The following is a 26,960-nucleotide window of genomic DNA, read 5'->3' as shown; positions in this document are numbered from 1 at the left end:
TCTGAGAATATATGTAATGTATAATTAATATACAATAAATAAACATAGTAGTATACATTTACTATAACCTAAATTTGAAATAGCTAAAAAAGACTTTTTTTTTTTTAAGAGATTCAGAGACGGATGGCTCAGTTAGTTACACATCTGCCTTTGGCTCAGGTCATCATCCTAGAGTCTTGGGACTATGCCCTATGTTTCTTCCTCTTTTCCCCATTCCTGCTCTCTCTCAAATAAATAAAATCTTAAAAAATAAAGATTAAAAAGATTTCATTACATTTTAGCTAATATGCCTAAGGAAGCCATGAAGTAGTCTGAGAGTTCCTCAGGGAGGGGCATGGTCTCTCTCTTCATTTTATATCAACCAGTCTATATATGCCTAGGGCAATGAAGTACATTACAAAATGTATACTGAATAAATGAATACCGTATTATTCAAATACTGGTGCTTCTGATGTATAAGTGTAAAATACATCACATTTCATCACTTCACTTCACTTCACATCACTTCACTTAGCTATTAGATTTCTTAATTTAAGGTGAAGCACATCTTCAGTTCATCCATATCATAATACCTTCAATAACCAGATTGATAATTCTGATCAAATTAGAAGTCACTGTTATGACTATCCATGCTGGTTTTAACTGAAGTGGCTGAGAATTTGACTAAGTAGACTCTACTGTCTAAATAATTTATATCAGTTGTGTCTATGAACTGGGTAAGCCTTCCTTTGCTACTTGGCACTGGCGTTTTTAAATATTTTTTTAAAACAAAAAGAAAATGAGATACATTTTAAAGAACAAATAAGTATTATGGACTTTTGTCTGGATGATAGTTTAAAGGACAGAAGGCAGAGAATATCTTTGTGGGCTGGCAAATTTTAATACTCATCCAGAAGGTTGAATTACAATATCTTGATCACTGGAGTGTTCTGAAGTTTAATTGATTAATATTTATGAAATGTTCAAAGTGCAAATTCTCATACTTGTGATGCAAATATGAAAATATTTATATCAAGGTTAGCACTTGCTATTTTTAATTCAATCTACAATTCACTAAGAATCAGCACAAGCACACACCAGTAGAATGCAGTTTACATCAAATAAATAAAGTATTTTCATAACACTGAATTTAGATATATTTGTAAATAAATTTAAACCTCTCTTCATGAGAATTGCTATTATATAAATCATTTGCCAGTTTTCAATTGTCAGAAAACCAGAGACTCAATTTCTTTAATACAATACTCCCTTAAACACAGAAAGGTTGTTTATTTAAAATAAGAATTGAACATTTAGTATTTTGCCCATTCAGGCCTAAATTATGACCTTCATAACGAATGAGATACAGGAGTCCATCAGAGCTTACATGGACTGACCCGCTTAGCATGTGCAAAACACTGTGTGTTCTGTCGATGTCATCAACCCACAGGCTAACCTTATAATATAATTATTATGATGCCTAGTCATTTACTGTCCCCATCGTACAGAAAAGGTGCTTAGGATCTTAAGCAAACTGCCCAAAGTTACTCAGAAAACAAGTAAACCAGGCTTGTCCTGTAAACCATTCCCTGATAGCGTTCAGAACAAGAGCCAGGGTTAACAAAAACCCTTGGCTTTAGAAAATAAAAAATCTTTATACTAACCTTATTATAAAGCAGTTTAAAAGGTAAAGCATAAAAAGTCCATTAATTCTTGTTTTTTTAAAGATTGCATTTATTTATTTATTATTATTATTTATTTATTTATTAATTTTTTTATTTATGATAGTCACACAGAGAGAGAAAGAGAGGCAGAGACACAGGCAGAGGGAGAAGCAGGCTCCATGCACCGGGACCCCGATGTGGGATTCGATCCCGGGGCTCCAGGATCGCGCCCGGGGCCAAAGGCAGGCGCCAAACTGCTGCGCCACCCAGGGATCCCTACAGATTGTATTTATTGATTCATGAGAGACAGAGCGAGAGAGAGGCAGAGACACAGGCAGAGGGAGAAGCAGGCTCCATGTGCAAAGCCTGAAGTGGGATTCAGTCCCAGGACTCCAGGATCACGCCCTGGGCTGAAGGCAGAAGCTCAACCGCTGAGCCACCCAGGCATCCCAAAAGTCCATTAACTCTACATTTCTATGTTTTTAACTCCACATTTATCATTTAATCAACTTACATTTGCATCTGATCCACAGTAACATGAAAATGCCAAACTATTTCACTTGATCATACTACCTGCTATTTACACTGCTAGGCCCTTTACAAAAAATACTTCCTCAAGCCACTTTTCTTTTGATCCTTGCAACAACCACCCTTGTTAGGGATGTGGAACCTCAGCATTCAGAACACAGGAGACTCTATGTTAAAAAGTGATCACATCTTTTCCTTACTACTTTTATGACCATGCATATTATAAGAAATTTAGAAACATAAAAAGAAAATGGCAATATCAATTGTTTTATCCCAGAGATAACAACTATTAGGCTTTTGTTAATTTGTTTATATTCTGTCTTACTCAAAAAATCAAAAAGACAAACAAGGGTGAGGATAAAGGGGAAGTAGGAACAAATTTAAAACCCATGCTATAATGTCCTCTATACCTGCTCTTTTGGCCTCAGTTTAGCCCCTGTCCTTTAGGACGGTAAACACAAAATAGAAAAATGTTAATTTCACCCAGTGAGATTAAAAGCATAGGAATGGCTCAGGAGGGAAACAAGTATTCTTGGAATTAAAATTTAACAGGAAATTTTTCTACAGGTTCCTCATAAAGAAAACTGAACATTATAATGAACCATGTATTGGTCCTTACCCCAGACCGGAGTTTCATAGAATCTTCCTGTCTTACAAACCTAGAAATGGATTAATGGCATCACCACAAGTAATTCTGCATTTCACTAATGCAATGCCTTTTGACACATAACTTTTTAATATAACTTGATTCAGGAATGTACTTTAAAAGATCTAGACTAGATGGAGGGATAGATGGCCTTCAAGCAATTTCTATTTACAACCATTTCTCACATGAGCTACTACTAAGTAGCAAAGCATCAATATAATGTCTGGAGTAGAGTTTTTCTTTGTTGCCAGTTGAACAGGGAACCACATGTCCTACAAGACAATAAAATAAAAATGTAAGGACACCTTCAAAGTCAAGTACCTAAATGCAAGGCATCCAACCTCAGAGAGTGTACTACTATATACCAGGATTCTCTCCAAAACTCATTCTGAAGACTTTCCAGAACTTGGATTAAAATAAATTTAAAATTCCTGGCTGTTTGGGGTCTTTCTGATTCAAACAAATTTAAAATATTTGTTCTAAGTCTTGAGAATGTCCATGGATTTTGATAGGGATTGCATATAGGTAAATTGCCCTGGTAACATTGACATTTTCACAATATTAATCTGCCAATCCCTGAGAATGGAATATTTTTCCTCTCTTTGTGTCTTCTCAATTTCTTTCAGAAGTGTTCGGTAGTTTTGTAGGGTATATTGAGACATTGAATGGTAACTGGTTCTCCACCTTTTATTTTCAGGTTGTAGGTTGTCCCTTCTGACTATAAAATGGTCTCTTGTAGACATGCAAAAGGAAAACCATATCTGGGGGCATCACAATGCAGATTTCAGGTTTTATAACTAAAGCTTTGTTCATCAAGACAGTGTGGTTATGGCACAAAACAGACATATAGAGCAATGGAAAAGAACAGAGAACCAGAAGTGGACCTGAACTTTATGCTCAACTCATATACGATAAGTGGAGGAAAGCGATCCCTAGAAGAAAGACAGTCTCTTTAGTTTAAGTGGTGCGGAAAATTGGACATCCACATGCAGAAGATGAAACTGGACACTCTCTTGCACAATACACAAAAGTTAAACTCAAATAGATGAAAGATTAAATGTGAGACAAGATCCCTCAATCCACGAGAAGAACTCAGCAACACCTTTTGAACTTGGCTCAGTAACCCGGAGAGGACAAAACAGTGTATGTTCTCATTCATTTGGGGAATATGAATAATAGCGAAAGGGAATCATAAGGGAAGGAGGAAGAAATGTGTGAGAAATATCAGAAAGGGAGACAAAAACTATAAAGACTTCTAACTGGGAAATGAGAAAGCTAGGGGTGGTGGAGGTGGGAGGAGGGTGGGGGGTGGGGTGTGGGAAAGGGTGACGGACTGAGGGGTACACTGACGGGATGGAGCACTGGGTGTTATTTGTATGTGGTAAAATTTGAACACCAATAAAATATTATTTATAAAAAAAAAGTAAAAAAAAATAAATAAAATAAATAAATAAATCATAATATTTTCCTTCAAATCAATCAGGGAGAAGTTGACGAGTAATGATTGGGGAGCAAAAAAATTAATTAATGAAATAAGATGGCTATATTTTGATAATTACTGAAGCTGAGTGATGGGTATATAGAGTTTTCATAATTTAAAAAGTGAAAATGAAAATCTAATAGAGTAGCCAATGAAAGCGTAACATTGTAAAGCACTAGTCTTAAAGTACTCATTGAGATAAACTATTTATGAGGATACCAAGAAACTTAAATATGCATATATATTTCACATGTTTTTATGAACACATGTTTAATATATTTTTGCAAGTACAAATATATGCACACATATATAATATGATTATTTCTTTTAAATCAATTATAAGCTTGAAATATTGGCCAACATAACAAACTTTGATTTAGAAACGTTTATAGGTACCTGTCTTTATGGCAATAATTAACTAACAGGGTCAGTCTCCAGTCTGGGCTCCCTGTAACTCCAAATAATAAAATGTAACTATTTAAAAAGTTCTCTAAAACAGGCATCTAAAAAGAACTATCAAATGATTAAGAAACAAGCTAAAAGGAAAAGTGGCCAATTTTTTTCAGATTTGTTAATCCATCTGGGAATATTTAAGACATTCTATACATATAGTCCTGGTAGTTTAGGACATAAAGTTTGGAGCTTAGATGCCTAAATCCAAATCCTAACTCTGACACTGCCTATGTAATCCTCGACATTCTGTGCTCCAATTTCCTCCTATAAAATGAAGGTAAAAGTAGGTATCTACCTCTTGGGTAAATGAGTTAGTCAAGGAAGGCCCTTTAAAAGACTGGTATAAAATGGCTGATAAATGTCAGCTATCTTAAAGATAATCATCATCATCATGACTCTTATTTATATTTTATTTTTTTTTAAATTTTTTTTCAATTTATTTATTTATTATGATAGTCACAGAGAGAGAGAGAGAGGCAGAGACACAGGCAGAGGGCAAAGCAGGCTTCATGCAGGGAGCCCCACACGGGACTCGATCCCAGGTCTCCAGGATCACGCCCTGGGCTGAAGGTGGCGCTAAACCGCTGAGCCACCTGGGCTGCCCATTTTAACAGGCCTATCAGAAATTGATTCCTACTGATATTTATGCCAGTGGTCCCTTACTGGGCAGGTTCTGATAGAGCTGAAATGATCAGGGCTATATGCTGAGTTCAAACAGATTAGCTCATAATTGGTTCTTGTTCACAGATTCAAAGGCCAAGGTAAGATTGATAATACCTGAAAGCAATTTGCTATTATTCCTGATTTAAAAAGGTGGCACTAAAGAGTATCTAAATCCTGACTTTGCCTAGTATAAAATTATTGGCCTAAAATACCCAGACATAGATTGTTAGTTGGAAATCAATTTGGACAAAAGATCAATAAATCAATAATTTGTAGAGAACACACAGTCACTTTTTTTAAGACAGTTTAATTGTACTCTGGGTCTGCCAGATGAGTGATGGCACTTCCTAAGGTGGTTTTTCAGGTGCACAACCACAATGATTGTGTGAGATGGACCCCCTAAAGATGAAAGAGTATACCTTCATGTCATGGGAGTCAGAGAGAAAAATTCTTGGAGGGTAAAGGCAAAAAGGTCACTCTACACCAGCAAGAGTTGTAATTTGGCCCAATTCCTAAAATTTAACCAAATTTCCCTCTAGGGACTCCAGTCTTCAATGTCCCTGCACCCCAAGGAATTTAGGGGGGAAGCTACGGTCAATGATCCAAATATAAACAGGAGGAATGTGAGTTTTTTAAGAGTAGGCATTTTAAGAGGATAATGCCTGGATAAAAGGTGCAGACTTTCAGCAGCTATTTGGCAGTGGAAAAAACTCACTGCATGGTGAAAATCCAAGCTGAGATAACTCCTGTTCTCACCAGCTGTTTAGTTCTTTGTCAACTGTTAACAGGAAAGGTGGGGACCATCCTTGGAATAAGTAGCCTAGAAAGCAGAGTAGTTTAAATTTTTTAAAAAAAAATGGCTACAAAATTGCTACTGTTCCACCTCATATGGATAAGTGACATGGGGTTATCATCTCTTCTGGCTTAGCACCAAGGTCTGGGAGAAGCCCTCCCCAGGAGTGACCGTAGAGGTTATATGTAACTTCTGCCTTACAGCATGCAACTACCCAAAATAACAGTGGTTGTGTTCTTGGGAGTGACAGATTCCTCATCCAAGGACTGGATGTTATGTTAAAAAACAAAAGGGTTTCAGAAAATCAAATATGATACCCACCCAGCGGGGTTTATGACTCTGGAGAAAATCAACTCATGAGGTTTTATCAGACATTTAAGAATATCCTAGGAGGTTTAAAACTGCATGAGAAAGTAAATCAGGAAGGAAAAAAAAATAGAAGGGCAGAAAATTTAAAACATATGAGGTGTAAATCTGGGTTGTCAAGAGCTAAAATTACCAAGAGGAGAAAATTAAAAGAATTCAGAAATGACTTTAAAAAAAAAAAATCCCAGAAAGTAAGATAAGAAACACAAACAAACATGCACATATAATTGCATATAAACATAATTTAATACCTGTAATCTACTATACAATAAAGAAGTAAGTATGAGTAAAATGATTTTCAAAAACATTTTTAAATCATTTAAAAAACTGAAATCTGACTTAAGAAATATAAACCAGTAATTGAGACATAAAAAGCAAAAAATTAAAATAACTAAGGTTAAGAATTGGTAGGAAACAAAGAAAAGGTAAATGTTTTTAATTGTAATCTTACTGACTCACATGAAAGCAGCCAAACTAGTGACTATTAACTATGAAAAAGTTCCTCACTGGGGGCCACTCTGCTGAATATTCCCTGTCAGCCCATTTCTCAAATTCACTTCATAAGCCAGTGGGAAGCAGAACAACAGCAAAGGGACTTCATTGGTTGAAGTTTGTCATTTCCTAATTTTTCCCCCCAAAACACTGTTCTTTGCTCTCCATCACCATCTCTCCTACCACTATATTTCATATATGAGGCTTTTATTATTTCCATAATTATGTTCTTAAACTCTAGAAGTAAAGTAGGCTGAGGTTTTAAAAGGAAAACACTTGAGTGTCTTTCATATTTCAACTAGGTATCCACTAACAACCACAAAAGACTCCTGTTCCAAAGGCTCAATTCAATTCAACAAATATTTATTCAGGCTCTATCATAAAATGTTTTCAGGAAGGAAGGCTTTCAGCTGACTTTAAATCCTCAGCCCAGTTAGATGAGAAGAACACCAGTTCCTCTGAAAAGACTCAAATCCCAGGGTTTTGTGTTTGTGTGTTGCCTTAAATACAAGCCGATATTCTCCCCTAAGTACCTCTTATTGCTCAAAACACTTCTAATGCACTTTTAAAAAACACTGATTTGAATAAAAATTATGGATCAAAGGTAAAAACAGCACTTCCTAGAAAGCAAATAGCCCAGATATAACAACAACAACAACAAAAACCAAAAACTTAATTTGCATCCACAGCTCTGCTTCTAAAAACTTCAGAGTAAATAATGGGACAAATCATTCTGTCCTATCATCCAGTGCAAGGCATTGTTGTAGATACCTGGGATATAAGAGTGGGGGTGGGGCAGAAACAAAGATTAGGGCCCAAAGGGTGCTTATGCCCTTAGGAGATTTACTCGAATTTACTGACTTCGCCTAATAAAGAAGTTCTGAAACTTGTGTGTAAATCAAAGTTTTCTCAACCAAAACATACTTTAAATTAACAAAGATAGCTCTACAGTATTCAATAAGCAATGCAAAGGTTTCTTTTGCAAAAGAAAAAGCTTTGGGTGAAAAATGGACATAACAAGGATGACATCCACACTTACATATTTTTAAAAACTCTTTTTTTTATATATTTCAACTTTCTAAAGAACACTATCAAGAAATGAATAAGAACAAAGTAGAGTGAAATTATACTTTTAAGAAATTATTTTATAGAATGTACTTTAAAATTTATAGAAATGTGGCCAGCCCCAGTGGCTCAGCGGTTTACCGCCGCCTTCAGCCCAGGGCGTGATCCTGGGATCCCAGGATCAAGTCGGGAATCGGGCTCCCTGCATGGAGCCTGCTTCTCTCTCTGCCTGTGTCTCTGCCTTTCTCTCTCTGTCTTTCATGAATAAAATAAGTAAAATCTTAAAAAAAAAATTATAGAAATGTGTATTTCTCAAACTGCTCTTTAAAAGGTGAATTTGGTTATACAGAGAAATCATCAGACCGGTGCTTACTGAAAAAAGCAGGAAAATGGGAACCGTTAATTGTTTTTTAAATTTTATTATTTGTTCATTGTGAATTTGCTAGATATATTTCATATGCAGTCAACTCAATAATGGATTTAAGTGTTAGTTATTAAATGTAACAGTTTATTCTGCACCTTGTTGTTTTGCTTCACCTCATTTTTCTCTTTAAATACAGAGCAAAAAAACCTCAAAAACCTAGGCATTTGCTTTTCAAACTGAAAAAAAGCAAAGAATCACTTTAAAACTATAATCCAAATATTAATCTTAAGAATATTACCAAGGATATCAAAATAGTAAAAGATAATGTTAATATTAGGAAAATTAAATTAAGACAAGTTCAAATACAGTTTTATATATGTAAGTGGAAAAAATCTACCAAGGTATATGCATAAAGATGTTTAAAAACAAAACTGATTCTTAAATATCCAGGAGGAGGGAATAAGTGAAACATATTATGATAAATCTATTTATTAGTTCTATTCAAATATTAAAAAGTAGCATATGGGGGACCCTGGGTGCCTCAGTCAATTTGGCATCTTACTCTCAATTTTGGCTCAAGTCACAATTTCAGGGTCATGGAATCAAGCCCCACTTTGGGGCTCCACAAGCACCAGGCAGTCTGCTTGGGATTCTCCCTCTCCTTCTCCCTCTGCGTCTTCCCACACATGCTCTCTAAATAAATAAACAAACAAACAAACAAAATCTTGTTTAAAAGTGGTGTTCTGGGATCCCTGGGTGGCGCAGCGGTTTGGCGCCTGCCTTTGGCCCAGGGCGCGATTCTGGAGACCCGGGATCGAATCCCACGTCGGGCTCCCGGTGCATGGAGCCTGCTTCTCCCTCTGCCTGTGTCTCTGCCTCTCTCTCTCTCTCTGTGTGACTATCACAAATAAATAAAAATTAAAAAAAAATAAATAAAAGTGGTGTTCTAGGCATTCTCTTATATTTACGGAGGAAGATATTGAATTAAAAGAACAATCTTATGAGCTGTGACTAGAAGATGTCAGTTAAAAGCCCAAGAGGCTGCTAGCAGTCAATCACACATATTTAATATCTGTAAGAATTATGTAGCCTTACGAGAAAGAGAGAATATAAAAATGCAATAGTCCCTTAGGTTCAAACATGTTTCATGTAGATACAAAAGGGAATCACCTACCTTAGGACCTAAAGAAATTCAAAACCCAATCAAATGATCAATCTGGGTAGGAATGTGAGATTTTTTAGCACAGAGAAGTAATATATAAATTGATCACAGGGATGTAAGATACATGATTACCCTCTCTCCCTTTTTTGAAGTAACAGAATCACTGACAGAAACAGAGTTCTGTAGAACTGGTTTACATTGCCCACAAGAATCTAATCACTGCCCCAGCAAAAAGCCCTGGGTCTATGCAACCTTAATCAAGCTAGTGAGATAACTGCAAAATTTATATGAGAAGGGAATTCCACAAATTGTGTGGGATCAAATAATTATTTCACAAGTGAAAAACATCTTTTAAACATGAGAAATTAAACAGAAAAGTTTGAGAATCAAAACTATAATATTGACATTTTTGTGCATATTATATGCATATAATTAAGCAATTAATTTTGGCTGATGTGTTTAACATTGGAACATTTACAAACTTAAGCTTTACTATATTTGCATATTTATGTTTCATTTACTAGATGTATAAGAATTACTTAAAGACATAAAGCTTTATCAAGCAGGGGATTGCAATATTTAAAAGAAATCAAATATATTACATGTATAAATTCAACTTAAAGTGTTTGAAAGTATCTAAATAATTGAGTTTATAAAGACTAATAATTCTTCAAAGGTTCTTAAGTGTAACATAACATCTGTTTAGACTTAAAAAACTATAAACTAGAATAATTAATATCTTAACCTATAACTTTAAAAACTTGAATATCAAATTCTAAAACCAAAATAAATATTGGAAAAGCCTTTTCTTCATATAAAATTTACCCCCCAAAGGCACTGGACATTTTATATTTAAAAACTGACATAGTAAGATACAGTATCAAATTGTCAAGAAGTGGAAACAACCTAAGTATCAACCAATGCAATGTCATGGAAGGATGAATGGATAAAGATGTGGAATGTATACAAAATGGAATATTACTCAGCCAAAAAAGAAGGAAATCTTGCCATTTGCAACAACATACATAGATCCTGAGCGTATTATGCTAAGTGAAATAAGTCAGAAAGACTAATATCATATGATTTCACTTACATGTGGTATCGAACTAAACAAACCTCATCAACATAGAGAACAGATGTGGGTGATGATCAAAGGAAAAGGGATTGGAGGGTGAATAAAATGAGTAAATGGGGTCAATTGTATGGTGACAAATGGTACCTAGACTTACTGTGGTGATTACTCTGTAATGAATGATAATAGTGAATTATGTTGTACACCTGAAACTAGTTATGTTAACAATATGTTATTCTACCTCAGTAATAAACTAATTAAAAGAGAAAAAAACTATATGTTTGTGATAGTTATAGTAAATATGGAGTAAAAAGTGTGAGTTTGGAGACTTTCTTTTCTCCTATCTTTACAAAGATTGATTAGGAAGAAACATACAAGAAAATGAAATATCTCAAAGAGATGATATCTGTACTCCCACGTTCACTGCAACATTATTCATAATAGCTAAGACATGGAAACAACCGAAGTGCCCATCAGTTGAAAAAACAAAGAAAATGGGATAGATACACATGCATACATGCACACACACACAGAGGAATAATTTTCAGCCATAAAAAGGAAAGAAATCCTACCATTTGCAACAACATGGAAGGTTCTTGAAAGTGTTACAATAAGTGAAATAAGTCAGAGGAAAACAAGTACTGTATGATTTCACTGCTAGGTGGAATTTTAAAAAGCTGAACTTATAGAAACAGAAAACAGAGTGGTATTTGCCAGAAGTTGTTGGGTGGTTTGAAATGGAGAGATGTTGGCCAAAAGGCACACACTTCCAGTTATAAGATGAATAATTTCTGGGAATGCAATGTAAAATATGGTAATTATAGTTAACAGTAATGTATTATATACTTGAAAGTTGCTACAAAAGGAGATCTTAAATACTCTTTATTATTTAAAAAAATTTGCAATTATGTGAGGTAATGGATATGTTAAGGAATCTTATTGTGGTAAAAATTTTGCAACATATACAGGAACAAATCATCATATTGTATACCTCAAACTTACACAATGTTATGTGTTAATTATATTTCAATAAAGTCGGGGAAAAAACTAGAAAAAACATAATATCAAATTAAAAGATCAAATAAAACCATATAGAAGTTATGATGCACATATTCACTCGTAGAAAAAAATCTGATTATTTACTAAAGTATTTTAAATCTGGGTAGTATGATCCATTTGGGGGCTTACTTGAATGTCTCACCTTTTCTCCAATGAATGTGGCATATTAATTTTCTGTTACTGCTATAACAACCACAAACCTAGTGGCTTTTAACAACATAAACTCACTCTCACCCAGTTCTGGAGATCAGAAGTCCAAAATCAGTTTCCCTGGGCTAAATTTAAGGTATGGTTCCTTCTGAGGCTCTAGAGGAAAATCACTTTTCTTGTCTTTTTAGGCTCTGAGCTTTCAGCTTCAACTATATTTCTTGCTTCCTAACCCCTTCCTTGCACCACTCCAACCTTTTGTTTCTGTGGTCACATCTCTTATCACTACTATCCTGTAACCGCCCCACCCGTTTCCCTCGTCTTTGGACCCCAGCATTATTTGACAATCAGCCCATTTCCTCCATCTCCAAAGTCAGCAACTAGGGATAGAGTCTCTCTCATGGTTAGAATCTCTCCTGCTTCTCAGTCTCATCTGTTTGATCTCACCTGGAAGACTCACCACTCTTAAAGACTCATGTGATAGGATTGGGCTCACCCAGTTAACGCAGGATAATCTGTTTCCAAATCCTTAACTTAGTCACATCTGCAAAGTCCCCTTTGCCTTAACATTCACAAATTCCAGGGACTAGAACATGGACATTTTTGAGGGTCATTATTGAGCCTGTCACACATGGCAATTTTGTAATTTTCAAAATAAAAGAAAAATAAGTAATTGATGTGTAAAAGTTACCATTTTTCATATGGGGAAATCTAAATAGAAAATATTATACAAAATCAAGTTCCTTTTCAAGTGGCTAGGACCCACTGACTTGCATTATTTTTCAGGAGCCAGAATCTTCAACATTATAATTTCTGAACCTATAATTCTTAATATTACTTCAACAACGTATTTATCAACAGAAACCAAGTGAAGAGTAATAGCTATAACATGTATTTGCTTCATTCAGTCTATGCCCGGAACATCTTAAGAAAACATAAGCTACAGCCTACATATTGTTACCGTGGGACACTACAATGTCCAAAATCTTATCTCCCTTGTTTGCCTGTTTTTTTAAATAAAAAACAAGTTTTCTAAGTAATCAAGAGCATTTTATACGAAATTTGTTTTTTTTTTTTTTTTTCTGGCTAACCATATTATTTTCTCCAGCACACAGAATATAATAAAGTACAACTTGAAACTATGATAATGTTATCCTTCTGCATAGAAGTCAGTGTATTTTGCCTTTGTGATGGTTGCCATAGGTGCTGAAGCTTCAAGGCAGGCCTTTCCTGTTTACCTATTTGAAATAATAAAGGTAGTATGAACTACCAAAATAAGTAAAATTATTTGTCATTTGACACAATAAACATGAACATGCCTATTATAGTATTTTGATTTACACTAGTTGGAGAAAGTAGACTTAAAACTATTTTAGAGACTACATTCAAGGTGAGATCTAAATAACTAGTTAATGAAACCAATTCTAAATGTTCATTGTTCATCTTTAAGTTCTACAAAAACAGGGGATAACATTCTAACCAAAGGTTTATGCTTGGTTTTGTTTTTAGCTTAAGATTTCATTTAGAAAATTACTCAAAATGACATGGTCAATATATATAACCTGATGACTCTTTCCATAAAATAAATTCTAGGTGTAAGTTTTGCTTTCATCCTTAAATATACAAGGATTTTTGGCCAAAAGACAATAAAATGTCTTCCCTAAGGAAGATTTTTCTTTCTGTTTTTGCTTATTGTTTATTTTTAAATTAAAACTTCATAGTTTTTATTGTTGAACATATACTCAAAAGGAATTCTAGGACAACAGACATAAACTGGAAGGTTCTGGACAAGTGGGTATATGGTACTTAACATAGTGGACTAGCTCAGATCCACTCTACCGGTCCATTCTCACTATCTGTTCACTTTTGTCCCCCATTCTTCCCAAAGAATTGAATACAAGCAAATATAATGCAAGATCTAGTCCTTTATTCTTTGTAAATCTATTCAAGCTATTGGGTATACTTAATTATTCTAAAGATCTACATCCCAGGGTGACAACGGCTCATCCCACATCAATAGATGAAATTAATATCTGTCTTAGGGAAGGACATAGAGCCTTCCTGTCTAGGAGCTACTCTAAAGCTAATCAATTATTTCCAGCACTAGTCGTTTAGTAGAGTGCTGCAAGAGTTCTAAATCTATCAAAAAGAGGCAACATTTCAGTCACCCTTCTTATCTATTAGTAATAAATACTATATGCTTCCAAGTAGTTGTGCAGGGTAGGAACCCTTAGAATTTAACTGAATTATCAACATACTTTAGATTAAATCATATCTAGCTATGTATGAAGCTATAGTTTTGTAAAGCCTAAAGACAGTACAATTAGTCTGCAAAGGAAGCACTGGCCTTAGCCCTGTACACAAGCAAAGCAAAGGAATGCAAGGCAAGTCACAATTTGGAATAGCCAGCAGTATTTAATGGTAAGAAAACCTCTAGATGGCCTGTGATTGATCATGCACAAGTGGGAGTAAGTTTACCTTAGGGTGTGTTCATTCATAAGGGACCAAAAATAAGAAAATACATAAAATTTATAAAAAGAGAAAATGTATCTGCAAAGCATGATCCATATCATATGGGCAAACCAAATACCTCTCAAATGAAAAGCAACCACTGACAGGCACTTTTTAAAAGTATTTTACTTATTTATTTGACAGAGAGAGCAAGCACACACATACAAGCAGGGGGAGCAGGAGAGGGAAGGGAGAAGCAGGCTCCCCACTGAGTAGGGAGCCTAATGCCAGGCTTGATCCCAGGATCCTGGGATCATGACCCAAGTCAAAAGGCAGATGCTTAACCAAATGAGCCACCCAGGTGTCCCTAAAAGGCACTTTTCTTAAGGCCTTTAGTTTTTTCTCAGAATCTTCTCAGAAGCAATGTACTAAAGAAATGATTCATTGATTTACACTGGTAGCTAAGATTGTTTATATCCACAAGTCTTGGGGCACACTGATCAATACATGGTCTTATTACACAATTGCTTCTTCCAAGACATCTCTGTGTCTGTATCTCCTGGAAAGAAGTATTATGAACCAAGGTAGGCCAATATAATCACACAAGTTAATTAACTTCTTTGAAAAACAACAGTGGTGTCTGGGAATTTAAAGATGGGTAAGGAATGACTATCCCCACACCTTACTGGAATATAATAAGAACAAACTCCAAACCAAATTCTGCTACCCCACTTAAAAAAAAAGGGATATTAACTCCTCAAGGGTAAGGTATGCCTCTAAAATATTTTGGGCAATCAGATATCTGCAATGGCCCAATATTCCCAGTGAGGGTAAATCTTTAATGTTCCTTACATTAATTATCAGTACCAGGGAGGTGGGGGTGAGGCGATAATCTTGCCACCAATAAGAGAAGCATTGTAGTGGTGGCCTCAAGAGTGACTATATTTTCAGCTATGAAGTGGGATTTGAATTCCAGATGAGGGAATCTTTCCAAACTAAGGAATTATTTAAGTACACAAATAATATCGCACTGTCAAAGCTGAAGTGTCTTTAAGTAAATTTCAGCCAACATAATAGGAAATTTAACATTTCCCCCTCTCCCATGCTCTGATAATTCCAAACTCTCTGTACAGATCTATGGCCATCCCAGCCCTCTCTGCTCTTAGGATTAGCTATAGTGACGTGAATAATATATTGGGGGTTTGCTTTCTACTTAGTAGCCATGTGATTTGGGCCAAATAATTTTAGCCTCCCCTGGTTTCCTTATCCTTAAAGTAGAGAGAACATATCTATCACAAAGGGCTACAGTGAAAATCAGAGATGACAAATGAAAAGAAGCCAAGATACAGGTAGGCACACAGAGTACACGTCAGGAAGGTTTTGTTCCTGGAGGCTCCCCTCTGTCAACCATTGTTATCATGAGGCCCAGGACCTTACAGAGCATGACCCAATGCTCCCGGAACAAGCTCTTCCTAAAATCCTCCCATCAAATCATCCTGAAGTTGCTCCTTGAACCTCTCATCTGTAACACTGTGAAACCTTCCAAGGAGAATGGCTCAGCTTGTAACAAGCCACCTCTAGCCCTCTCCCTACTGCTACACATGAGTTACATGGTGGGGCCATTCCTGCTAACTCAAACCACAGGAGGTCAGAGCTTCGCTGTCACTGTCCTCTTCTGCCCTCTGGTGCCATAGTCTCATAATCCCAAACACCTCGCCTACGATAGCCAGCTCACATCTATTCACCACCACTGATCTGAAGCCAACAACAAAGCCTAATTGCCATCCCACCAACCCACCACTTCCCCAACTCTTCTCAGCTATGGACAAGAGCAAAAGCTATAGCTGTTTGCCTTAAACCATTGCTTTTGGTCAAAGGGCCTTGAGTCCTACTGTTACTGTTGGGAGTTTTTTTTGCTTTTTTTTTTTTTTAAGATTTTATTTATTTACTTGACAGAGTGAAAGAGAGCACAAGTCGGGGCAGGGGGTGGCGACAGTGGTTAGGGAGAAGCAGACTCCTCACTGAGCAGGGAACCCTATACAGGACTTCACCTCAGGACCCTGAGATCATGACTTGAGCCGAAGGCAGATGCTTAACCAACTAAGCCACCCAGGTGCACTATTGTTACTGTTCTGAAGGTCTAACTGGACTAATCAATCTCTAAATAATTACAATCCTGCAAGTCACATACATTCTTATTTGCAGCTTTCCATATCCAGGATACAGACCAAATCTTTCAGAGACTCTGAGTGCAAAAAACTATACAAGTGGTTCCTCAAGCCCAGCAGACTTCACTTTTCCATAAAATGAGAAATACTCTCCTAACCCACCCTAATAATCTGTTTTATTTGATAAGGAAATCACCCTTAGGTGTCTTCAAATTCCTCCTAATTTCTATACTAAATGCTCTGGAGCCCTTAAGTATCTCCGCACCCCACCCCCCACCCCGCCAGCCCCTGAAGGCTGGCCATCATACTCCAGTAATCTGAGAAGGTTTGAGCTTCATAAGAACTCCTGATCCTACCTAAGACAGTTTGCCAGACCACAAGCCAACTGCAGTTTCTCAAAACCTGAGTTAAAAAATGGAAAAAAAAAATGATCATGTATAATTGACAAAAAGGTTGAGACACACTATCATGAATATCTGACCTGGCCTAATTCAATCAATTAGGTTCTTTGAAACTTAATTCAAGCACCTGCACTAGAATTGAATCCCTGGTGTCTCTACTCTGGCTATAGTTATCCCTTCAAAAGCTAATAATAGTTCCATAATTATCCACTAATTATAATTAGTATGACGTATTTAGACAACCTAGGAAAAGGTTTGATTCTTTTGGTATTTTCAACACTGACAGTTTAAAAATCTTTATTAAGACTTTAACCTATTGGTTTAATCTTTATGAATGATTCATGGAAAATATTTTGCTTCTTAAGAAAATCTGTAATTTACATCAATATAAATCTAGCTGAATAAAGTTCTAGCAAAAAATTTTCACTTTAAAGTCAACTTAAAACATTTGCGAAAAATACACAAAAAAAGTAAACTGATTTAATGGTATGTGGACTTCATATTTGAATAAATTGTTGTTTTATTTATTTGATTTGAAAATATGCTTTTTTCTATAATATATCTTATCAAATTAAACTGATTATATTTAGAGTCGTTTTATCTCATTGTTTACAAAAAAGGAAAGAGACTCTTATCTTTATTTCACATATTGAATACTTTTAATTGAATCTTAATTGTATTATTTTTGTAACAAAACTTGTACACTGCAGCAAGTTTCAACTGCTCAAAGTATGGCATTTCTACAACAATCTGAACAAACAAAAGGTACATATAATTTTTTTTTAGATTTTATTTATTTATTCATGAGAGAGAGAGAGAGAGAGAGAGGCAGAGACACAGGCAGAGGGAGAAGCAGGCTCCATGCAGGGAGCCCGACATGGGACTCAATCCCAGGACTCCAGGATCACGCCCTGGGCCAAAGGCAGGCGCTAAACCGCTGAGCCACCCAGGGATCCCCCATATAATTTTTTTTAACAAATTAAGTTAGAATAACTTCCTGCTAATAAAAACTATGTTTCTTAATAAAAGAAAAATGTGTTTTTCTATAGACCTTAGAATATCAGTAATACCAGTTAGTAGGCACACGGATATCTTCTGCTCAATATATTCATTGTACATTCATACTTTTCATTTATTTGATTGTATATATGTGAATAAAGGTGGCTGCTGATAATTAGGGAGAGTGGTGAAATTAAAATTTTTAAATATTATGCCTAAATACAAGCAGTAAGTTCAACAAATTCCTCATCAACCAGTGGCTTGGTCAAAATAAAAGCCAATGAACCAGTGAAGGGTACATATTTCCCCTCTTTCACCAAAGTAAGTTGAACAAAATTCCTGCATGATTGAATATTTGCCAACATTGCTAAGCTGCTGTATCAACTATCTAGCTTGAGCCAAATAAAACCTTTTTACAACTTTGAAAGAAACTTCTACACAGGAAACTGTAAATTTTGACAGGCAAAATTGTGTCTTAATATGTGGTGTTTTTATACGAATTCTTACCTTTATGACTATCTAAAATTCATGATGTTCCATAATGGCTACAGTGCTCAGGTAATCAAATGCTTTATTTACTTACCTCTTTTCTGTGTGAGACTAGAAAGACGGAGTAAGAGACAGCAAAATGCAGGTTTCTCTGCTACCAAGTAGCTTCAGATGGTGCTGTCATTATTGGTTTTTAATGGTACAAAATACTTGGTTGACAGTATCAAAGAAATTCCTGGGGGAAATTTCACATATTCTTGTAGATGGAAAAAAAATTGCTCATACATGTGAACAAAATAGCCATTTTTTCTGTATCTAATTTTTTTTAAAGACTTGTCTATTTTAGAGAGAAAGAGAACACAAGCATGTGAGCAGCGGGAAGGAGGAGAGAGAGAGAAAAGCAGACTCCCCACTGAGCACAGAACTTGATCTCATGACCCAGAGCAGAAATCAAGAGTCAGACTCTTAACTGAATGAGCCACTCAGGTACCCCCTCTAATTTCTAACAATACAGAAAAACTGATGCACTTTTTTTCTTGTTCTTTTGTGTCCTAACATATCCCAACATTAAGAAAAGTTTTAAGAAACTGAAATCTCATTTTGAAAACCTCTCTAGAATAATGCTGAGAAATAAAAGTTAAACACAGTCTTTCAAAACACCCCCACCATTTTTTAATCTCTATTTCCACACTTGGGCTTAGATCTTTCAGAAGAATCAAAGTGACTATAGAAGGTCAAAGATCAAAGATATTAGTTATCCCCAACTCAGAAAAGCAAAGCAAATATAAAAATAAAACAAAGAACTTCATGTTATTATCAACTCCTATGAACTGCATTCTATTCACCTCTAATCTGGATCCAGCCCTGCTATCTTGATCATCCTAGTTTCTTGATATAGCTCAAGAGCTTATTCAGTGATTCCAATCTAAATCACATCACACATACACGTTTCATGTAATTATCTCTTCTATTCTTCTTTAAAAGATGGATGGATACTTACCGATTGTGGTTGTCTAAAGGTTTTATAATGGGGCATAGACTTCAATAAGAGGTAAGTGGTAATTAGTGAAAAGATCTGAAAAAGACTTGTGATTGGCTCTGCGCAACTGCTAACACAGTTGTTTCCCAGTAAAAATGCTTCTCATCCCCAAATCACACTTCAGCATGTGTGCAAACAACTATGATATATGAGCTATTCATCAGATGTAACAACTTAGCAAACCACCCCTAGATGCTTAGTATGCTAATAAAATACCATCTCCTAAAGTCATTTCCAAGTGCTTTCCTCCTCATTTCAAAGGTAGATTTGCAAAGGAACTTTTGATTTCAATCTTTAGGACCAGATTTGAGAATCATTTTGTTGTCAAATATTGTACTCTTACCTATTTTATTTTCCTTTTTATCAAATGAAATATCATTGAAATTACACTTGTAACTGAAAAGGAATTAAATCAACTTATCAAAAAATAATAAAAAGCCATGAAGAAGTGCTGTACCTTTATCAGCATATGCTTTGCATTTAGCAATAATCAAATTACTCCTTGAGGAATTCTGAGAGGTTGAAATTCAAGAAGCAGTTTCAAACAACTACCCCTAAGATTTGCCCTATCACAGACAGCAAACATAATTTATCTAGGCCTTACAGTCATACCGCTTTTTTTAATAGTACAATTTTATTTATATGTTGACATAAGAATAAAATAATAAAGTACACATTTCTTTTGCTAGAAAGACAGTATGTGAGTTTGTAAAGCCTCAGAATATCAATAATCCTATTTATTATGCACCTATTTGCCAGGCAGTATATTTAATCCTTTAGACATATTATCCTTAATCTTCAAAATAATCTTAGATAAGTCACAACTATGCATTCACAGGCTTATAAATTTGTTTGTACTGTCCAGTAAGGCCATTAAAAGTCATTCATGCATAAACCAGTAAAGACCTATATAACATCGTCTCACAAAATAGAGAATAATAATTACTAAATAAAGTTTTAAATCCCCCTTAATAGCTGTGATAAGAGTCTGTTGATACAGACCAACACAGCTATCAAACATGGGGCAAATTTTCAAACTTTACTAACAATTTTCAAGCCCTATACCTAACCCCAACCCCTACTCCTACATACATACATGCACACTATAGATTTCACAGAAAATCTTTCAAATCTCTCTCAGTCCTGATCTAAAAGCCCAAATTAATTTAGATATTTGTCAAAATAGTCAATCATCCAATTCTTAGAATATTTTCTAGAATATAGACTATTTTAGAGAATTCTCCTTGTGGGTCCATGGCTGGCTCAGTGAGAAGAATATATGACTCTTGATCTTGGGGTTGTGAGGTCAAGCCCCACATTGGGCACAGAGATTGCTTATATAATTTTTTTTAAAAAAAGGTTATTATTCTTGTGAAAATTTTGTATTGTAGACACTTATAGATAGCATAAACCTGGTACACCTATAAGGTTTTCAGTTCTGCACACTGATAGAAAATATAAAACAAAGTTTCCCTTTGGATTATGAGCTATAAAATGAGGCCCCACTTTTTGCAGCCTACAATACAACATATAAAACAATACTTCACCATCCAGAGGCTATATACGATAAAGTAGGCTTTTAAAAATATGTTCCAAAACACACTTAAATCCTTAGATAATAAACTACTATGTATATACGTAAATATTGCATATATATAGTACATGTCCATTACACAAATATCAAAACATAATCCCATTATACTACCAAGCTTGAAATCATAATTTAAACATACAGTAGTAAAGTCATATTAACAAGCACTTCATGAAATGACAACTTCTGTACTTCATCATTAAATCAGAAATCAACTGACATACAATAATGACAAACAAAATCTGAGTACAAAGTATACACCTAAGACCCAAACACCATCATTAGCTTAAAAGGATTTTGTTGTTCCACGTATGTTGGGCTGGTCAAGCAATTAACTACTCCTAGCTTAACCTGCAGCAGTAGAGTAGCTAAAATTCCAATAAAGGTAAAAATGACACAACAACTGTTAAGAGAATTTACAATTAAGAAAGTGAAACATTACAAGTATAGCACAATTGCTCTCAAACCAAGGTACCAGCCTTTCTTTCTTTTTTTTTTTTAAAGATTTTATTCATTTATTCATGAGAGACACAGAGAGAGAGGGAGAAGCAGAGACACAGGCAGAGGGAGAAGCAGGCTCCATGCAGGGAGCCCGACGTGGGACTCGATCCTGGGACTCCAGGTCACGCCCTGGCCCGAAGGCAGCGCTAAACCGCTGAGCCGCCGGGGCTGCCTGGTTCCGGCCTTTCTTATTCCTTTAGTGAGCGATCTTCTATAAAATCTCACTCTTTAGTTTCTCTGGTCAGTTACATGACTGTGTAAGCTGAAACTATACGCCAGGAGTCTTACTGATGTTATTACTTCATTTTAGTAAATTCAAAAGGGAAATAGGAGTCATCTTTCTAATAATATTACAACCAAAATGAATGGACAGATAGTCATATTAATTGCAACTCGCATCCCTAAATTAATACTGCTTGTTTTTAAAAAGTGTATGTGTGTGTAGACAGATCGACAAGTAGATCACGTACTATTAAGCCAAACTAATTCTTCCTTTGGAATACTGTTCCTTGCCCCAAAACAATTCATTCTTAGTCTATAAATTCAAGGTTCCTTTGATAGTAGAAACAGTGTTTCAAAGAGAAGTCAATTACTGGTTTTTTTAACCTTTCAGAAGACAATCATCATCTATACTAACAGAATGTACCCCTTTATACACAACCAGCCTTCAAGGTTACCTGCTTGTGAAGGAAAGAAATAAGCATAATATAAGTAAAAAGGCTAATAGTTCCCCCCCCCAAAAAAAGGAATAACATCTCATATATTTAACATTGTTACATACAGAAAAGCAAGACTACAATTTTGACCTAAACTGAAAGATAGAAGAAATAATTATTTAGCTATATAATTTAGTACATACTTGGGGTACATTTATCTTAAGATGCTAAATTACTATCAAAATTTTTCAAGTACAAATGCCTGCCACTTTCCAAACCTACATAATCAAAGAAAAATAATACTCTAAAGAATAATAATAATAACCTGCAAATGAGTTTCTCGGGGACAAGATCTCTCTTCTTCAACCCTATACACCTCAGTTGCACAGCCCATAAGAAATGTCCCCTTAATGTTGCTGAAATAAAGTGAATTGTCATCTAATACTTCCAAAGATCTAAGCTAGTCTGATCTCTGTTAATATGAGTATTTAGGGAACTCTCAGGCAAATAATCCTATGAAACCCTTTTTCAAAAAGTTCATGAAACAATGAATGTGGAGGGCTTGGAAAATCAGAACCTTCTGCTGTAAGCTCGACATGACTCCAAGTCTACATCATAAATTGTAAATGACTTCAAACTCTCAGCTCTCACCTAAAACATTAGTTTCCCTCCCTCTCTCTCTTTTTCCCTCTTGTCATCCTTCCTCATGGTTGATACCTTCAGCAAGTACTTAAGAGAACCTGAAATAAGAGACAAAAGGCCTCCTCCCGTGTCCTTCATTCAGTACTACTGACCCTGTCCACCATATCCACTCTCACAAAGCAGAAGAGATCCTTGCTATCCTGTGATGGACATTTAGTTCTCTTCATCTCGTTTCTGCCTCGGGTGATAATGTATCTCAAGACAGATGACAGAAGACAGATAGATGGAAATTCTTCTGCCGAGACCCACCATCCAGCAAATATTTATACAAATAACCCACAAATCTGCATCTCTAAATCCAACTCTTTGTCATAACCTCTAAAGAAAAAAAAAAGTACGCGATAGTTCTTTACCTTGGCTACCTCAAGCCTTTAAACTTCTCAAACTCTCTTTCAGAAAGAGAACTACAAGGGTAAATACAAAAGGAAGGGGTTCCTCATTATAAACCAGCCACCAAGGCTGAGGATTTTCCCTTTTCAGTACTTTTCCAGGTCTCTCCCCAGAGTGTTGGTTCAGGTCTCAAGTAGCTCATGACTGAACTCCAGTTTTCTTTCTACCATAACATTTTTGGCATTCTAAAACATCTTCCCATCTTTCAGATGTTCTTGGTTTGATATCTCTATATGGAAGATTACTGAGGCTTCTAATAATTTGAGATCTTTTCAGTTGTACTTTCTCTAAATACCCTACTCACCACCCTCAGGCCTACTGCAATCCGCAGGTGCTTGGAGACTCTCTCCCTCGGTACTTCTACGGGGCCCTTCATATAACATCCCTCTTGGTAGCTACTGAGACAACTGCAGTTCACTATCGATTCAAAATCCCAATCCCCAAAACTCCTGAACCACTAATGTTTCTCCCCATCCCAACCTCCATCAACAGGTGTGATCATGTATGTGTGTGTTTCAGCTGGTCAAAAACAGCCTGTCCATATTAATCTAACTCCATTTGGATATTCCCTGTAACTCTATCACTTGCTGTAGAATTTAGGTACATTAAAATTCTACACAATTGCATTAGCTTTTTTTTTTTCAAGACTTTATTTATTCATGAGATACACAGAGAGAGGGGGGGAGGGGGCAGAGACACAGGCAGAGGGAGAAGCAGGCTCCATGCAGGGAGCCCGATGTGGGAATCGATCCCGGGTCTCCAGGATCACGCTCTGGGCTGAAGACTGCGCTAAACCGCTGCGCCACCCAGGCTCCCCTGCATTTGCTTTTTGAGAAAGTTTACTATCCACTGTTTTTACACTTATCCAGTAATACTCTTTAATCAACTGGTTTTGCACCCTAATAGAGATTTGTAGGCAATTTCCACTCGGGGAACACGTTTCGGTGCCTAGGAAAGTGCTCACATTCACTCGCAACAAATACTTCATGATATTGATGAGGAGGCACATGATGGGCCTTATACTAGAACTCAACAGAATTTGTCATTTACATGGAAGGTGAAAGAGATGGAGAGTCATATGCAATAGAAAATGTCACCACATTCAATAACCAAAAAACGTTTGACCCTCACTACTGCCTTGGCTGAGCCTTCAGAACTTTTACAAACTCCCCAGATTACTGATTCTTCCCTGGGGCTTTTCCCTGTATCCCTGTGCTTGATGCCACAATTAACAACACTTGGATTTAGCAAGCTCCGCTTCAAATACCTTAAAGAAAACATTCATGATTATTCAAGTGACTTTCATAAGGCAAGTACTAGCCAGGCCTCCAGGGCTGAAATTCAGCGCCTTTAGAGACCTCTGTCCCCACCCCCCACCCCCCCAACCCCTGCCTGTTTATACTGAGCACACCGGCGCCACGGCCTCCTCTCCTTCACACTCTTATCGCCTCTTTCCGTGCAACATCACCCTGGATGGCTGCGGAAACAACCAGAAATTCACAACAGCCCTATAAACAGTGGTGGGCGTCGGGGGTGGGGTGGGGTGGGGGGGTGTCTCCTCCCTGGGTGGCCTGGCCCGGGGTAATGGCCCTTTTTCCAACCTGCCTTTTTGGGACCGCTGTCCGGAGACCCACAGCCTCAAACTTAAGGGCAGAGCCAGCCCTGGGGTGCTCCTGGGAGTACCCCCACCTTTTATGTGTCTGCGCCTGCACTTCAGTGCCCCGCTCTCAGTGCCTCGGGGCTGAAAAATGTGCTTTCCCGGTCACACAAAGGTAGGACGAAGGGACCGCAAGGAGGTGAGTGGTTGTGATCCGGTCCGTTGTTTTCACAGCTGGCTGAGTCAGTCAGCCCCCGCTTAAAGGGTAATTTGACAGGTGAGAAATTCCTCATCTCTAGATGGTTCCAGGGGCTCCTCAGCACCGGTCTGAGCTGGGAGAGGGGCCTGGAGAGGAAGGGAGTGGTGCTGAAATCGTGGGGAGCGTGTCCCGGGGGAGAACTCCGGTGCGGGGAGGAGGATCCCGGCGCCAGGAGCGTGCGGGTCCGGGTCCGGGGTCCGGGCTGGGGGGGGGGGGGCGGCGGGGAGCCGGGACGCCGGGAGCAGGGAGAGGCGCCGAAGGAAACGGGGCAAGCAACATACCTGCAAGTGTCCTGGGAGGAATGGAAACGGATGGGTAAGGAGGCCGCGGACCGCGGAGAGGCCGGGGCTAGGGGGGAACCGGCCGCCAGGGAACGCGGCGCCTCGGGTGCCGGCGTCCAGCCTCGGCCGCTGCCGGAGCTCCCAGGCTGGCTCGCGGCCGGGCCCCCGGGGCCGGGAAGTTGGCGCGGCGAGGGGCGCCCGGACGGGCAGCGCCCCCTGTGCGGCGCCTTACCTTCTGGTCGACGATGGAGCAAGCCATCTCGCGGACGTGCGCCAGGCTGAGGTCCCCGGACGAGTCCTGCAGCAGCAGCACCGGCTCGCGGCTCAGGCCGATCTGCAGATGGAACGAGACGCCCCCGGCCGGGGCCGCGGCGGGAGCCAGGAACGGCGCGGGCCCCGGCCCCGGCCCCGACCCCGGGACCAGCGCGGCCCGCCGCCGCCGCCGCCGCCGCCGCCGCGGGCAGCAGCGGGCTGGGCGGCCGCAGGGCCGGAGGGGCGCTCATGCTCGGCGGGGCGCGGGGCGCGGGGCGCGGGGCCGGCAGCGAGGGCGGGCGCCGGCGGCCGAAAAGTTTGGCTGCCGCGGAGCCGGGCGCTTCTTTCTCCGAGAGCCGAGGCGGAGAATAAAAACTTTCCGGAAAAGTCCCCGCGCGGGGGGAGGGCGAGAGGATGGGGCGCGGGGGGGGGGGGGAGCGGGGGAGGGGAAACGGCCGAGGCGGGAGAGCCCTGCGCGGCCGGGAGCGCGGGCCCGCTCGGGGGAGGCGCCGCCGCGGGGAGCAGCCGGCGGGCGCGCTCGGGGGGACGGGGCGGCGGGTCAGCGCGGCCGGGCGCCGGGCGGGGCGCGAGGGGGCCTGGAGGCGGAGACAGCCCCGGCGGGCGGCGGGAGGCGGGCGGCGGGCGGCGGGGCGGCTGGGGCGGCTGGAGCGGCGGCCGCGCGGCCGCAGTAGCCGCAGGGCGTCGGGTCGCCGCCCCTCCGCCCTGGGATCCCTGCCGGGGCCTGAGCCGCCCCGAGCCCGGGCGGGACTGAGCCGCGGGCCTGCGGCCGCCTCCGCGGGCGTGGCCCGGCCCTCGCCGTCCCGGTGCGGGCTCGGGGCTCGGCTGGCCCGGCCGCCCGGCCGCGCACGGGGAGGACGAGGCGCATCCCTCCAGCCCGCTTCCCCGCGCCGCCGGCATCCCCGGCCCCGCGCCCCGGCCCCAGTTCCGAGCGCCCGGGGACAGCGCCCTTCCGCGGTGCGGTGACCTGGGGGGGGGGGCGGAGAACGCCGCGCCCCGCGCTTTTCCAGGGGTCTTACTACCCTCGAGGCTTCCAGGGAGCGTGAGACCCGAGGGTCCCCGGAAGCCCGCCTACATCCCTCCTCCTCCTGGGGCCCTCGGGTGTCTTGCCCGAGAGGGCAGGAAGCCCACCACGGAAACGTATTTAAGCCTGCCCCTGCCTTGTCTGTCTGGCACATCCCATCCCCAACTCCACCTACTGCACCGCAGCTCCCAAGGCTCCAGACCTGCCCA

The 26,960-nt window shown here is 39.1% G+C and overlaps 1 protein-coding gene across 1 annotated transcript in view; it reads right to left on the bottom strand.

Moving 5' to 3' along the window:
- PRKD1 (protein kinase D1) overlaps positions 1-25,960 on the bottom strand; it is a 323,089-nt gene extending 297,129 nt beyond the window's left edge. The window contains 2 exon segments of the mRNA XM_055309335.1: positions 25,690-25,887; positions 25,889-25,960. Coding sequence (XP_055165310.1) covers positions 25,690-25,887; positions 25,889-25,960 — 270 coding nt within the window.
- Positions 25,961-26,960: the final 1,000 nt, after the last annotated feature.

This window comes from Nyctereutes procyonoides, unplaced genomic scaffold, assembly GCF_905146905.1.
Source record: "Nyctereutes procyonoides isolate TBG_1078 unplaced genomic scaffold, NYPRO_anot_genome, whole genome shotgun sequence".
Taxonomy (NCBI): Eukaryota; Metazoa; Chordata; class Mammalia; order Carnivora; family Canidae; genus Nyctereutes; species Nyctereutes procyonoides.
Note: the sequence above shows the minus strand (reverse complement) of the source record. Positions and strands in the feature narration are given on the sequence as shown.